Below are 13,778 nucleotides of genomic sequence, written 5' to 3'. Positions count from 1 at the left end.
ACTGTACTTGCACTGAAATTCAGCTACAATACAGTGAGATGAAATAGGTGGATCCATTTGAGCACTTTCTCTTGCTTGCCCAATTTCATAATTTTTTAAGACACTGCATTTCTAGGATGAAAGGAGATCCATTTCATGGAAATGTAGTAGAAGTGGAGAAACTGCACCTTCAGGAAGTAATGTGGTTCAACTGATTATTTCTGAGTTAAGACTTTCACCTTGTTTGTGTAGGACCTGCATTGTCGGGATGATCGCTGGTACAGGCTGGAACCTCGCACTGACACTTATCCCAACCGAGGGCATTGCCATCTGCAGTTTCTTTTGGTACATAAGAAGGTAGGGGAAACAGGAATCAATTTCCCATTGGGGTAAAGGAAGTGTTCTTTGTAAATTTTTATTTAAACAGCTTTTGTTATTCATTTAAACTTTTAAGACCTATTCTATATGGTTGCCTTCATTTACTGCAGTCTTTGAGACAAGGTGGGCCTATCGTTTAGAAAGGACAGGACCTTTTTCTCTTGTAATGATATGGTTGAGAAACTCTTCCTCCCACAAGGTTGATTTGGGTTTCCTTGTAAAAGTAGGTGAAGACACTTCTCTTTCAGAAGACAGTCAGACATTCTAAATTGGGGTTGTGATGTTATATTTTATTACTTTAACAGGCAATTAAAATTGTATTGATAAAAGGTTTGACTTAGGGATTGGTACCCCACCTTGGCTTATGTTTGGAGAAAGATAAATATAATGAATCTTGCAATAGCACTTAAAGCATGCATTAATGCATCAAGAGCTTATTGTTAGTATGCTTAAATGTTCAAATATAGACCATTTCTAAGGTTCTCTGATATTGTGAACATGGATGTATATGTAAGGATGAGACTTATTGGCAGAAATTCCTCTATATTTTCTAAAAGCTGGATCGGTGTCATTTTTTTTAATTTTAGAGAGCTACCTTAGCCAGCAAGACACAGCCAAGTTACACAGTTCATCGCCAACTTCTTCAGCAGATTGTTTCATATGAGATTCTTCAGTACCAGGTAAATAGATGAACAAAGAAACTGCTAAGTGAAATATGATAGAGAGACATATATTCAGCTTTTCTCTGGAAGACAACTGAACTCCATAATGCATTCAGTTCAGCTGATTTGTTTGCTCTTTTCAGCTCTTCTCTGAAGTCAAGATACAAATTTGGTTTGAAGCACAAGCTCTGCCCCCAGATAAAATCTCAGGGAGACTCATGGCAGAACCTCATGGCTGTAAATTGATTAATAAATCTAAAAGATAGAAACTTTGCTGTGAGGTGATGAAGTTGTATGTGTTCCATGGATGACCAGTTGCAAAGTAGAGTCCTGCTATCTTGGAATGGCATGATAGATCTTTCTTATTTGAACCCAAATGGCTTTCTTGGGAGTGATTGAATTGCTTTTATGCAGAGGGCATGTATTGCTTGCTGTCCTATTCTGGGAACCATAGATTCATAGAGTTGGAAGGTATCTTAGGGGCTATCTAGTCCAACACACTGTTCAGTGAAGGTTCCACTAGAACACCTCTGACAGAAGACCGTCCAGCCTTTGTAAGAAGGCCTTCAGAGAATGAGAATTCACCACTTCATCTGGCAGTCTGTTCTGCTGACTGAGAGCTCATGCCTCCAGACATTCAGCTTGAATCTTCTTCCCGTGTAGTTTTAACCTATTGGTTCTGGTCCTGCTCTCTGGGGCAGTAGAGAAATAAGTCCACTCCTTCTGTGTTAATCTTAAGATATTTGAAAACACCTTTCATATCTCCTTTCAGGTGTCTCTTCTGTAGGCTAAATACCCAGATCCTTGTTCTGGGCCTGTCCCCTGGGGGAAAAAAATAAGTCTACTCCCTCTTCTTTGTTACAGCATAAGATTCCTATCATATCTCCCCTTAGTAACCTTTCCGTAGGCTAAATATACTTGGATCCTTTAACGGTTCATCATAGGGCTGGTTCCAGGCCCTTCACCATTTGAGCAGCTCTCCTCTGAACTTGCTCCAGTTTGTCACTATCCTTTTTGGTGCAGAGAACTGGACACACTATTCCAAGTGGAAACGGAATGAGCCAGAGTAGAGTGACTTACCTCCTGTGAGCTCACGTCTATGCTCCTGTTAATGCACCCCAAGTAGCAGTTGCCTTTTTAAAAGCTGCATCAAACAGCTGGCTCATATTTAACTGTACTACTGCCAATCCAGGTCTCTCCCATCCTACGCCTCTGCCTTTCATTTTTCCTGCAGAGATGGCAGACTTTATATTTCTATCTGTTAAACTGCATCCCATTCATTTCTGCCTACTGTACTAACCTATCCACATCCTACTGAATCTTCTCTCTTTCCTCTAAAGTATCAGTCATCCCTCCCAGCTTTCTGTCATCTGTAAACATGATAAGCATCCCCTCAACTCCCTCCACTGGATACTTTCCTCCAAGCTGAAGTGGAGCCATTAATTCTTTATTCAGTAGCAAATGCTAGGTAAATGGAATGAAAGACCTGGACATAGTACAGCTGATTGTTATTTGCAAAACTGCGAAGTAATGGACGTGCTGCATTTTCCCCCACCTGATACCATAGAGAACTATTCATTGTGTTCTTTCACTGCAGGCTGGCAGCACTTCCTGGGATGGAGAGTTAAGCAAAGATGCCAGTACAATCCTATATCTACATGCTACTCAGAAAGACATTTCGGATTTCCACCAAGACATGGCGTAAGTATCTCCTGCATGCTTCCAGCCAAAGCAACGTTTTAGAAACCAAAAGTTCTTGGTACTTTCTATCCCCCCTTAAAAAAAAGTTGTGACAGTTTTTTTTCTATTGCCTGAGAGTGTTGTAATTTAAGCCATGAGACCAGGGCTTAATATTAACCCTAGAATTCTATTCATTAATTCAATAATTTTGGCTTTTCTTTTTCAACTGGGATTTCCTTGATTCATTACCACATCCTGCCTATTAAATGTGATTCCTGCAATGGACTTTGCCAAGAACTGCATGATCTTCTCCATCATGCTACAATTTCTGCTGTATTTAACTTCTATTTCTGCAGTATACATATAAACAAACAAATCTTTCACAAGAAACTGGCAAAACCAGCCAGTTTGTCTAGATATCTAATCTATGTAATTTGTTCAGGTCAGTTAATGTGAGATATTTTTGTTTCTAATTGTACTTTTTCCAGGTATTTCTTTTGGCATTTAATGCGGCTTTTCTTCCCTTGTTAACACAGGCACTGGTTGGCTTACAGTAAGCTGTACCAGATCCTGGAGTTCAACAGCAACTGCCTGCTCCATCAGATCACCAGCATAGAATATCAGTGGATTCAAGGCCGATTACGATCTGAGCAGGTAAGAAAGGAAGAGCTGTGGAACTATAGGGCTGGTAGAACATTCCAGTGCAGTTAGAAACTGTCTAACTAAGTCTTCCTTCTTACATCTATGGCATGTTTGATTACTTCCTGCAGACAGTTGAGCTGGCGGACTCTTTCCGGTCCTTGCTGAACTATGGGATTTCTCTTCTTCAAAGGTACAGGATCGTCTTCCCACTCTCCTCACCCAAATCTACCCAGAGGCTGCAGTCACTGCTCAGGTAAGCTGTCAGAAACCTTCTCTGATGCACAGAGATAGAAGGAAAACTACCAACGTTCTTCAAGTATAGATATTCTCTCACTAGCATTACTGTTCAATTAAGTGGCCACAAATTACCTTGTACAATATGATTTACATTCAATATACTGACACCATATTTCTTTCACATAACAACGTGAAAGAATTTGTTGGTGGTGTAAGCCTAATGCATTCATTATGATAGAAGCTTTCATGAACCAAAGCTCGTAGTTTATGCCCTGATTCCCCCAAATGGTGTCCAGAGACAGAAATGTACCTGCTGTTGACCCATCCCTTGGGATCGCCAAGATCACTGCTGTGCCTAGTTTTATTTTCTTTTTTTGTTATTTTAATGGAAACAGTGAACAGAAAGCAAGCATGCCACAAAACAAAGCACTAGCCTTATTTGTCTGGATTTTGCTATTCTATCCAAGATCATCTCTAAATCTCCAGCCATATTATCAGTCTTCCCAATGAATAGTACCTCTGTCTTGTCTGAATGAAATTCAAGTTTGTTCATCCCTGTCCTTCCAAAAATCACTTTAAAATGCATATGTCAGTTCTGTGAGACTAGAAGATGAAAAGAGAAAGAGCCTAATCTTTCCTGGAGTTTAAAAAGCATCAGGAAAAGAGAGAAGCCTGAAGGACATCAGTAGCCATGAGGTAAAGCAAAAATCTCTCAGCAGTGCTTCCTGGAAGTGTTCCTACAGAAAAGACCAGAGCTACTATAATACTGTAGAGGAAAGAGGGAATGGCCTTGAAGGACAGGAGGAAGAACCACAACTAAGGCAATGGTCAGATAAGTGAGTCTTGAGCCCAGGCCAAGAAAATAACTTGAGAAATCTCTCAGACAAGCCTCTCCCAGTTCACACAAAGATAAAGTGAGGGAGGGGGGAAGCACATTCAGACTTGCAAGATTCTGTTACTATAGCAGTTACAAGAAAAGTAGTCCTGACCTACACAGTATTGGTTTCTTAGTTTGGTCTATGTTGTAAGGGCTGACAAATACTGACCTCCATGTCTCTGGAGATCATGGCTTATTGTTGGAACAGGCTGCTGCCTGATCTCTTTATAATACATCCTAAAGAAAGGGATTGCATGACAATGTTGGGGTTAACAGGAACATAGGAAGCTGCTTTATAGGGGGATACTGATATTTCTTAGTACAGTATTGTCTATACTGATTAGCAGCAACTGTTGAGGTCTTTAGATGTCTTTTTTCTTCTTCTCAGCTCTCTCTAGAGTTGCCAGTGAATGGATTCAGGATATTTTGCATCTGAGACTGATTAAAAGAGAAGTGGTGGCAACTTTTGCATGTGGGTCATGGAAGAGAGAAACAAAACTTTTCTCCCAATTGCATCAGATCTCAGCCATGATTTTTCATTTTCACAGGGTTTTAGTTCAGATGTGTAAAATGAAAGCCTTCAAAGAACTTTGTACTCTGACTCCTGATCTTGAAGAAATGGTCACAGAGGCACTTAAGGTAAAAAGGCATCTCGTGATGTTTTGTGATGTCTCAGGCCTACAGATTTTGCTCTTAGTATTTCTGAGGCCTTGAAGATTTTAATGTGGTCTCCTTCACCAGGGACGGGTAAAAAGAAACAGTTTTGATTCTGTTTCCTTGTCAAAATTCATCACCTGGATTTATACATGTTCACTTTATGGAGAAATGTACAGTTCCGCTTTTCTTCAGCTACAGATTCTGTTTCACAGAAGGCTCAAAGGCACAAAGGTTTAACTGTGATCTCAGACCTTCCACCCTTGGACCTCTGTCAAGTTATATATTCCATACATATCCAGATGTGACCAATGTCTGCCTTTGTGGTGTGTGTGTTTTAATAAATGGAAGCATGTGGAGGGCTCTTGTGGAACTCTTCATTCTCTTGCCTATTTTCTCAGGCTGGAACAGCAGAGTGGTTTCACATGAAGAAGCAACACTTGAAGCCGATGGTAAAGGTAAGTCTTAATTGCATCCTTGTAGAGTATGTTGGGATCTTCTTCAATTGTGTTTCCTATTGATTCTAGAAGGGCAAGTCATTAGTGTTTGCAAAACTTCTCCTAGCCCAGCCAGGATAAAAATACTCCTGTATTATATTCTGTATCTGTTCAATCTATCATATTAATCTGCACAACTTTGGATACAGCCTGCAACAGTATTTTCCTCTCAAACACACAGATATGGCAGCAGCTTGGCCTTAGATAAGGAATTATATTTGTCAAAATGAGCATGTAACTGGAACTTGTGTCCCCCTCATAAATGCATGTGAACACGTTATCATGAACATGCAACTGTATAGATTTTTCCCAGAGCTCTGATGCATACTCAGCAGATCCTGAACTCTATTCCCACAAAAAGGAGAGAAATACTGTAGTTGTTTCAAAATAGGGAGAAAATGATTGGAAAGCAACTCTGAAAACTAAACGATAGAAGCTTTATTTTATCACTAATGTATTATAAAATAATAGAATAATTAATTGGAATATCAGTCCCTTGCATGTAGAATAGCATATTATTCCTAGTGCCAATAACAGAGAAAAAGACAGAGGCAAGAGAATTAAGCAATACAGTGTAAAAATTAACCCTGCAGTTTGTCTTGGTAGTCTCATGGCAGTTGCTTGCTTGAAGTTCCACAGTAGCATTTCTTGGTTATTTAATCAGTAGAGGAACCAGGTAATTAGGTGCTAACCAGCACCCTCCATTACCACATAGGTCTCTTATTCTTGACAGCTTTCAGGATTCTTGCCCTTCCTACCTTTCTCAGAACATGATGTTTAAAGTTATGTCAGAATGATGTCAACTGACACTGAGAACTACACTTTTTAAACTAGATTCTTCTGTAACATGGAAAAGCAGTTTGTACTGCTCAGGATACCACTGAGTAAGTTAAGCCAACTTTTCTAACACTAAGAAGTACCACCTGAGCAATGGCAACAAACAACAAGTAGCAGAAGAGTGAAGAAACAACTTCTTGCCCTGGAGATGATAGTGCGGAAGTCATAGGAGAAATTCATTAGTCTGAAAGTGTCTTAGTTTCTAGGAGAAATAAAGCTTATGCTAGATCTCGACCCATGTTTCTCTTTTTTCTATACATAGACTACGGAGGAATGTGGCAAAGCTCTGGTCTGTCTTCTTCTGGAGGTGAATACAGATCTCCAACAGTGTCACAAAACCTGGAACAAATATTTCATCAGGCAAGTCCCTGAAGGAATGTGATTTTTTCCCTCCCAGCTTTTGTCAATTGGTCACAAACTACTTCTTCAAATGCTTATGTAGCTTCTAAGGCCACGCAAACTGGTTACCAAAGTGAATGGTTGAGCCCAGATCACAGAAGTGATAGGGCAACAAGCTTAGCAAGTACAAAATTCCACTACAATGATATGGTTGCTTGCTAGTTCTTCCCAGAAGACTTGGACGTTGTGTATGTGTATCAGTTATTTAAATGAGTGCACATTTTAGTACATGTGCCTGTTGGCTAAAAGAAATAAATCATAATAAAATTGGCTAGGTTAGACCTCTGTGCATTATTTACCTTACTAGAAATTTTCTTGTGGTTGATTAGAGACTATTGTCACTGTACATCCCTGCTCAGCAACTATTTTTATGGGAGGGTTATTGATGAAGGCATTAAGGAGAGAAATCTCCAGGGTCTCTTCTTATCCTTCCAAGTAGGCTTGTCAGCAAGTCCAAGTTTCAGCTTCCTGGTTGTCTTCCTTGTTAGCCATTATGGGATTCCAGCTAACAATACTGAGAGGGCTGTTTTTGGGTTGCCTCTGGGCTGCTATAGTTGCTGATCTGTTCTGTGTAGATGCATCATTTAAATGAGCACTATTAGCTTTAATATACAACAATAAGCCTAGCAGATAAAACTCATGAGCAAATTTCTGATCACATCTTTCTCCTTCTTCCTCCAATGTAGCACCATGAGAGTAGATCTCTTCTCAATTGCATATCTTGAAATGCAGGAAATGGTGAGTAGCTGTTTCACTGCTTTGTATCAAAGAGGACACCAGAAGTATATCCCATAACAAGGCAGAAAATACTGGGGAAATGTCTAGTGGAAGAATAAGCCAGCTACTTCAGAATTTCTAAGGTAGCCTTCCCAAAATCTTGGTGCCCTCCAGATGTGTGGACTTACAGAATTCTCAGTGATGGTTATATTGGCTGAAGAGTTCTAGGAGCTAAGTCCATATATCTGGAGTACTCCCAATTGAGGAAAAGAACAGGAACTCTGGTTTGAATTAGCCACTCTAATGAGGATTCATCAGTTTCACTTTAATGATGAAACTTGTTCCTGAGCCAGTTTTGTTCAGATTTCAACTTAGGACCAATTAGCAGGATCTTTCTGATTCAGTTTCAATGTATCAGTCAGACATGTGAGTGTATAATGTCCAGTCCAAAATCTTGATCCATTGTAGTTCTGTTATGCTTCTGCAGGTTTCTTGTTATGTCAAGGAGCAGCTGAGCAAGATTGACAGTGGCATGTCCCAGTTGACAGCAGAGAGCCTTTTCCAGCTTTATCTCAGCATGAAGGAATTCTATCACATGAAGGATTTTGTGTGCAGCAGGTGTTTATCTCTGCAGAGGACAACACTTTGCTTTCAGCATTTAGGCAGTTGTATATGTTATGGTTGTCTGTTGAGATTACTCTTATGTTGTTATGATCATTGAATCTCCACTGCTGAAACTATAGCCTGGTTTGCATGCTTCACTGACAAAAAGTGGTTTGTTTGCTTTTGACTTAGTGCGATTTGCAAGCTAGTTTAGGCTTAGTGTGTTGCATAACCTAATTATGATTCCTTCAGTAAAATACTGTTAAGCAATTGTTTAGCATGATGTGTGAACTCTTTTGTAGGTGTATGGTTGAGTGTTTATAACCAATGAGGGTCTGTTGAGACAAGTTTGTGATTGGTTACCAGGATAAAAATAATTCCTAGAGCAAAACTAAGTTGAATGACTGGGACATTAAAAGGACTAGTTTCCCATGAGACATACAAACCACTTTTATTTTCTATTTCCAGAGAAGCCCCTCTCGCACTGACAGGTTTCCACCTATGGTTTAAGGAAGCCATCCCCTTGTGGCTTCAGAAGACATACACAATAGCTCTAGAAAGGACCCAAAGAGCCATCCAAGTGGACCAGGTAATCCCACCCAGAAAGGAAAGCATTGCTCAATTGTTTTTTCTTCCCTGTTTTTCCTTGCTGAGATTTTTCTTATCTTCACACACTTAATGGTTGATGTATATTATGTAGCACCATCATATCAATCTCTGATCCCACCATCACTTAATTCTGCCTGTGGGTTAACAAAATGGAAATTGTGAATTACATTGTGGCATATAATTTTTGCAGAGAAGCAGGTGTGTGTAACACGAATGATTAGCTGACACAGTTTAACCCAATCTGACACCTGTGGTTGGCAATTCTGGAATTATCTGAATCTGAATAATTATCCGGCAATGGATTCAGCAATTTGAATTTACATCAGATCCATGTAAGATCCATTGTAAGGTCCAATGTAAGATCCATTGAGCTTACATCAGATCCATTGCACTGGTTGCTGTGCTCACATAGAAGACACAAGTTTCTAAAAGACTCATAATTTCATAAAGTTTTCATGATGCCTACATCATTCAGATAAAGACACAGTGCTACTTTGGATAGGAGAAATGGTGTTCATTCTTATATGTATATTTTTAAATGTTGCTCAACACAGATAATTGTCAATTATTGTTTCTATCCTTGTACCTTGGGGGTTTTCAAACAGCAAAAAAAATGACAAAGTGTATAATATATACTAGTAGAAGGCACAAAACGTGCAGAGAAAAATCTTAAGGTCCTGGGAGAAAGGCAAAAATGCAGAACCCTAACAATGGGGAGTGCAGGAAGTATGTGTGCGCGCGTGAGAGACAGAGACAAGGAAACAGAAATGGTTTTCAACATTTTCTAGAATAAAATTTATTTTCTTGATCTTTTTCCTCCCATTGAAATCCACTGAGAAGAAAACAAACTGTACCAATTTCAGGCTAGTACACTTTGGGGATCTAGAGCTGCCTCCGGCACACTTCCAAAACACCTTTTTGGGTTCTTACTATCCTTGAGAATACTGTAAATGATACTCCTACATCTCAGAAAGCTTTTCCCATGATTGCACTGGAGGCCTTTGCAGCAGAGGTATTACCCTTTCAGGGCATTTCTGCTCAGAGTTGCTGTGCAACACAATTTCTGAAAAAACAAAACCAAATACCCCAAATGTCTAATTGCTTCATGCACTGAACAAATAGTAGATATGATGATTTGGGTCAAGTAATTGGAAGAAAGGACATTCAGAGGTTAAAATCCCATTTTCTGTCTAGGCTATTTAGGGTCCAAAAAACCCCAAACCAAACCAAAAGACCCTCTGTAACATTTAAGATTAAATTCTGACCCTAATAATATGATGTTGCTCCCTTTCTCTGCTTTCATTTCTATTCAGTTGACACCACTGGGAGAACTGAATAAACACAGTACGTCCACCGTTGACCTATCCACTTGTTATGCTCAGATGGTGAAGACCTGGCAACAATTGGATTGGCCTGATCCTGAAGAGGCCTTTATGATCATGGTGAAATTTGTTGAGGTATGTGTATTTATGTGAATAAAGAAGGTCAGATCATTCTCATCTGTGCCAAAAGTCAATTTTATCTCACTTTTATATTAATTTACAATTGTTTAAGGAAAAATCAGCATAAAAAATAACACTGAAGAGCTGTAGATTGTACAAATACAATATGCCATGCAATTTTTTAAAGCAATTTGCATAGATGAGATCACCTGGAAATGTTAGGGTTGTAGACTACATGGGAAGTTGAAAAGGTGGCTGTAAGCGTGACCACCTCTGTATCAAATTCATGTCTCTCCTGGTTGGTCAAGACCTCCCAAGAGACAATGTACAGTTTCGTCCAGGTGGAGATAAATTCATCCAGAATGAAAGAGTAGTTTTGCCTGCACTTAAGGAAGAGGTGGTCCCTTCCTCTAGAAGCTATCACTTGACCCAGTGGTATTGGACAATTGTCATCCTGTCTCCAACAGGAGGAAGGTGGTTGAGCCAAAGGTACAGAAGGCTCTGGATAAAGTGGATTATCTGGATCCCTTTCTGTCAGGTTTCAGATTTGGGTATAATGCTTAAATGGCATTGATAGCACTTGTGGATCATCCCTGCAGGACTGGGATGGTGGTATATATCTATCTTGGCTCTTCTTTATCTCTGATCAGCTTTTTATACCATCAATCATGGTATCTTTCTGGAGCATTGAGGTGGTTCTCCTCCTCCTTTCAGAGTCAATTCCAGTTAGTCTTGTGGGGGGGGGGGCAGGTTCTAGTCCCAAGCCCCTGCTTTGTGGGATCCTTTAGGCTGTACTCTTTTCCCTCCTATTTAACACCTACATGAAGCTGCTGGGTGAGATCATTCATTGGTGCAGGGTTAGTATGCTGATGATGCCTAGTGTTTGGAAGCCATGGGGGCTGGATGAGGAGAACAGGTTTAGGTTCAATCTAGCAAAGCCAAATGGCTGTGGGTTTTAGAGCTTCCCAGATCTGGATACTTGCCATCATTAGTTCTGGGTGGGGTAGCGGGTCCCAGATGGAACTGGTGGGCAAATTGGAGGATCTTCTGGACTCTCAACTTATGTCTGAAGAACAGATGAAAGCTGTGACTAGGAGTGTCTTTACAGAAATCCAACTTGTGTACCAATAGCATCTCTTCCTGGATTGGGAGGCCTTGTTCGTGGTCACTTACACCTTAGTGATCTCCTGTCTGGATTACTGTAATATGCTTTACATAGGGCTGCCTTTGAAAACTACTTGCAAATCTGCAGCTGTTCCTGATTATAGTGACATAGGTAGTTATGGGTATAATTCTGTAAGCCTATGTAACACCACTACTTTGTGAGCTACACTGGCTCTCATAAAGTCTTCCAGGTGCAATTCAAGGTGCTGGTTTTCACCTACAAAGCCCTTTATGGCACAGAGTTGGGTTATTTGCAGAACTGCTTGTCTCCAGTTATTTCTGCCTGTCCCACAAGAGCCGATAGAGTGGGCATGACCACTAGACATTAAAGAGTAGGAAGACTTAGAGTTTTTCTGTATTTTTGCTGCCATCTACTGCTTGTCTAGAGTTTTGCAATCCAGATCTCACTAACATGCCATTTACCATGCTTTCAAAAAATTGTGCTATTCCATTGAATATTATGTTTGTGCTCAAAATACTCTACAATATTAATAATATGCCTTCCTTCCAGGAACCCTGTATTGCACAGAGAAGAAATAATAGGCATTATCTGCAATTAAAGATCCTTAATATATTCAGGGAATGTGCCAATCACGCAACAACAAAATGTTCTGTTCTTTGTCCTTCACTTTTTTTCTTTCTTTCTCACTGAAGAACAAAAAATAAATTCATTTTCTTAGAGAAAAAAATAGATTCTGGCTGAATTGTGGCAAAGGATTAGATCCCTAACTTTAGAACCTGCTACATTCCATTTGCATGACTCAGTCGTCACTGATATTTCCTTACAGAAGAGTCAGCTGTGCCTGACCACATTGTACATTGTAGGGGGCAATGGCAATCAACTGTCTTTGGAGGATGCAGTAAAGCCTACCTATGGCATTGACTGATCAGTGAAAGTTTTCTCTTTTCTGATTTCTTAGGACATGTGTAAACTTGCTCTGATGTACTGTCGGATGATCAAAGAAAGGGCAGAGGAATTGTCATCCAATCGAAATGAGGCAGGACAAGCAGCAAACAGGGTAAGTGGTAGAGCCAGATTTTTGGTACAAGAAACAAGGTTGAACACATGGATTGACTTGAGTTTACCTTCCTCCTATCCTCCAGCTCTGTGTTGTGGTGAACAACATTGAGCAGCTCCGGATGATGATCCTGAAGTTGCCCCTACAACTGGACTGGGCACGCCTGGAACGGAACACTGGACCTGTCATTACTCCAGAGCAGATCCAGCACACGCTGCACCACCAGCTTCAGGCTTCCATTGCCTGCCTCAACAATGAGATCCGAGGAGTGATGCAGACTCTGGCGACCAAAGTAACCTCACAGGCTTAGTCTTCCTCTTTTACTCCAGTGATTAGAAATGGCGAAAGTCCAGTGGAGAAGGGCCATTCCACATTTGTTTGGTCCACTTCCTATAGGAAAACTCTGTCTCTAGAGAGTCAAAGCCCATTGAGTTCTTATGCCTCTGGAAAGTGTATGGTCAGTGCTACTGGAATAACAGATGATGGGAAAAACAATAATGTCCAAAACAAAAGGCACTTTGTAAAAGAGTAAATAGCAGGACTGCTTCATTTTTTTTAACTACTAGTAGCCACAGCTGCTCATTGTTAGCATTCTCTGCTTGTTGAACACTTAACAAGCAGAGAATGCTAACAATGAGCAGTTAATCAGTTAAGGAGTTAATCAGCCAATGATGCCTTTTCCTACCATACTCCATTCCACTCCCGTCCTTTACTCATTACAGATCTTTAGGCTTTACAGTACTAGAATGTTTTATACAGGTTGTTGAATTCACCAGCCTGTTGTACATGAAACTGGCTTCTATAGAATAAATTCTATTTGTAATGGTATATGTGATGAACAGTGGCACTGGAGAGAGCAGAGAGAAATCTCACATTTTCTGTCTTAAAAGTTCAAGGAGCTTAAATATATGGACAGTGTGACATACGAATACCCCAGTTTCAGATTTTGATTATGACTCTACTGCAAACAAAATGTTCCCACAAAATCTCTAAGATGCAGTATGGAATTCCTGAAATGATGTAGATATGAATGGCTTTGAACTTTTAATATTTACATTGTGTTCCTCCTTAATGGTATTAAAATCATGTGGGGTTTTTTGGCAGCTGGATGCTGGAATTGCCCAACACATCCAGGAATTGTCTGTTTCCAATGACTCCAACAATCCAGAGGATGTGAGTATTTGAATGCCAGAGCAAATTTGCTTTAAGACAACAAGCTGTTGAGCTAAGTATATACCACTTTTTTCTCTTGCTTTGTTCCTACATAACTACTTTTGGGTGATTCACAAAAAGCCATAACAGTAACCAATAGGCTACTCCTATCTTTATCTATTTTTTTATTCATTTCCCCATGAAAATATTATTATTGTGATACATCCCAT

General features: G+C 39.9%; 1 protein-coding gene across 10 annotated transcripts in view; it reads left to right on the top strand.

The window, feature by feature from the left end:
* UNC13D (unc-13 homolog D) overlaps positions 1–13,778 on the top strand; it is a 60,090-nt gene that overhangs the window by 31,050 nt on the left and 15,262 nt on the right. For all 10 annotated transcript variants that reach the window (XM_088133357.1, XM_088133362.1, XM_088133358.1 and 7 more), the window contains 15 exons: positions 232–336; positions 945–1,037; positions 2,617–2,720; positions 3,236–3,353; positions 3,470–3,594; positions 5,004–5,094; positions 5,511–5,567; positions 6,706–6,803; positions 7,529–7,580; positions 8,047–8,177; positions 8,631–8,751; positions 10,085–10,228; positions 12,298–12,396; positions 12,482–12,688; positions 13,501–13,569. In XM_088133357.1, the coding sequence (XP_087989483.1) occupies positions 232–336; positions 945–1,037; positions 2,617–2,720; positions 3,236–3,353; positions 3,470–3,594; positions 5,004–5,094; positions 5,511–5,567; positions 6,706–6,803; positions 7,529–7,580; positions 8,047–8,177; positions 8,631–8,751; positions 10,085–10,228; positions 12,298–12,396; positions 12,482–12,688; positions 13,501–13,569 (1,614 nt within the window). The remainder of the gene's footprint in view (positions 1–231; positions 337–944; positions 1,038–2,616; positions 2,721–3,235; positions 3,354–3,469; positions 3,595–5,003; positions 5,095–5,510; positions 5,568–6,705; positions 6,804–7,528; positions 7,581–8,046; positions 8,178–8,630; positions 8,752–10,084; positions 10,229–12,297; positions 12,397–12,481; positions 12,689–13,500; positions 13,570–13,778) is intronic.

This window comes from Python bivittatus, unplaced genomic scaffold (assembly GCF_059951505.1).
Source record: "Python bivittatus isolate LINGU-HERP-01145 unplaced genomic scaffold, Pbiv_v1 ctg000080_np1212, whole genome shotgun sequence".
NCBI lineage: Eukaryota > Metazoa > Chordata > Lepidosauria > Squamata > Pythonidae > Python > Python bivittatus.
Note: the sequence above shows the minus strand (reverse complement) of the source record. Positions and strands in the feature narration are given on the sequence as shown.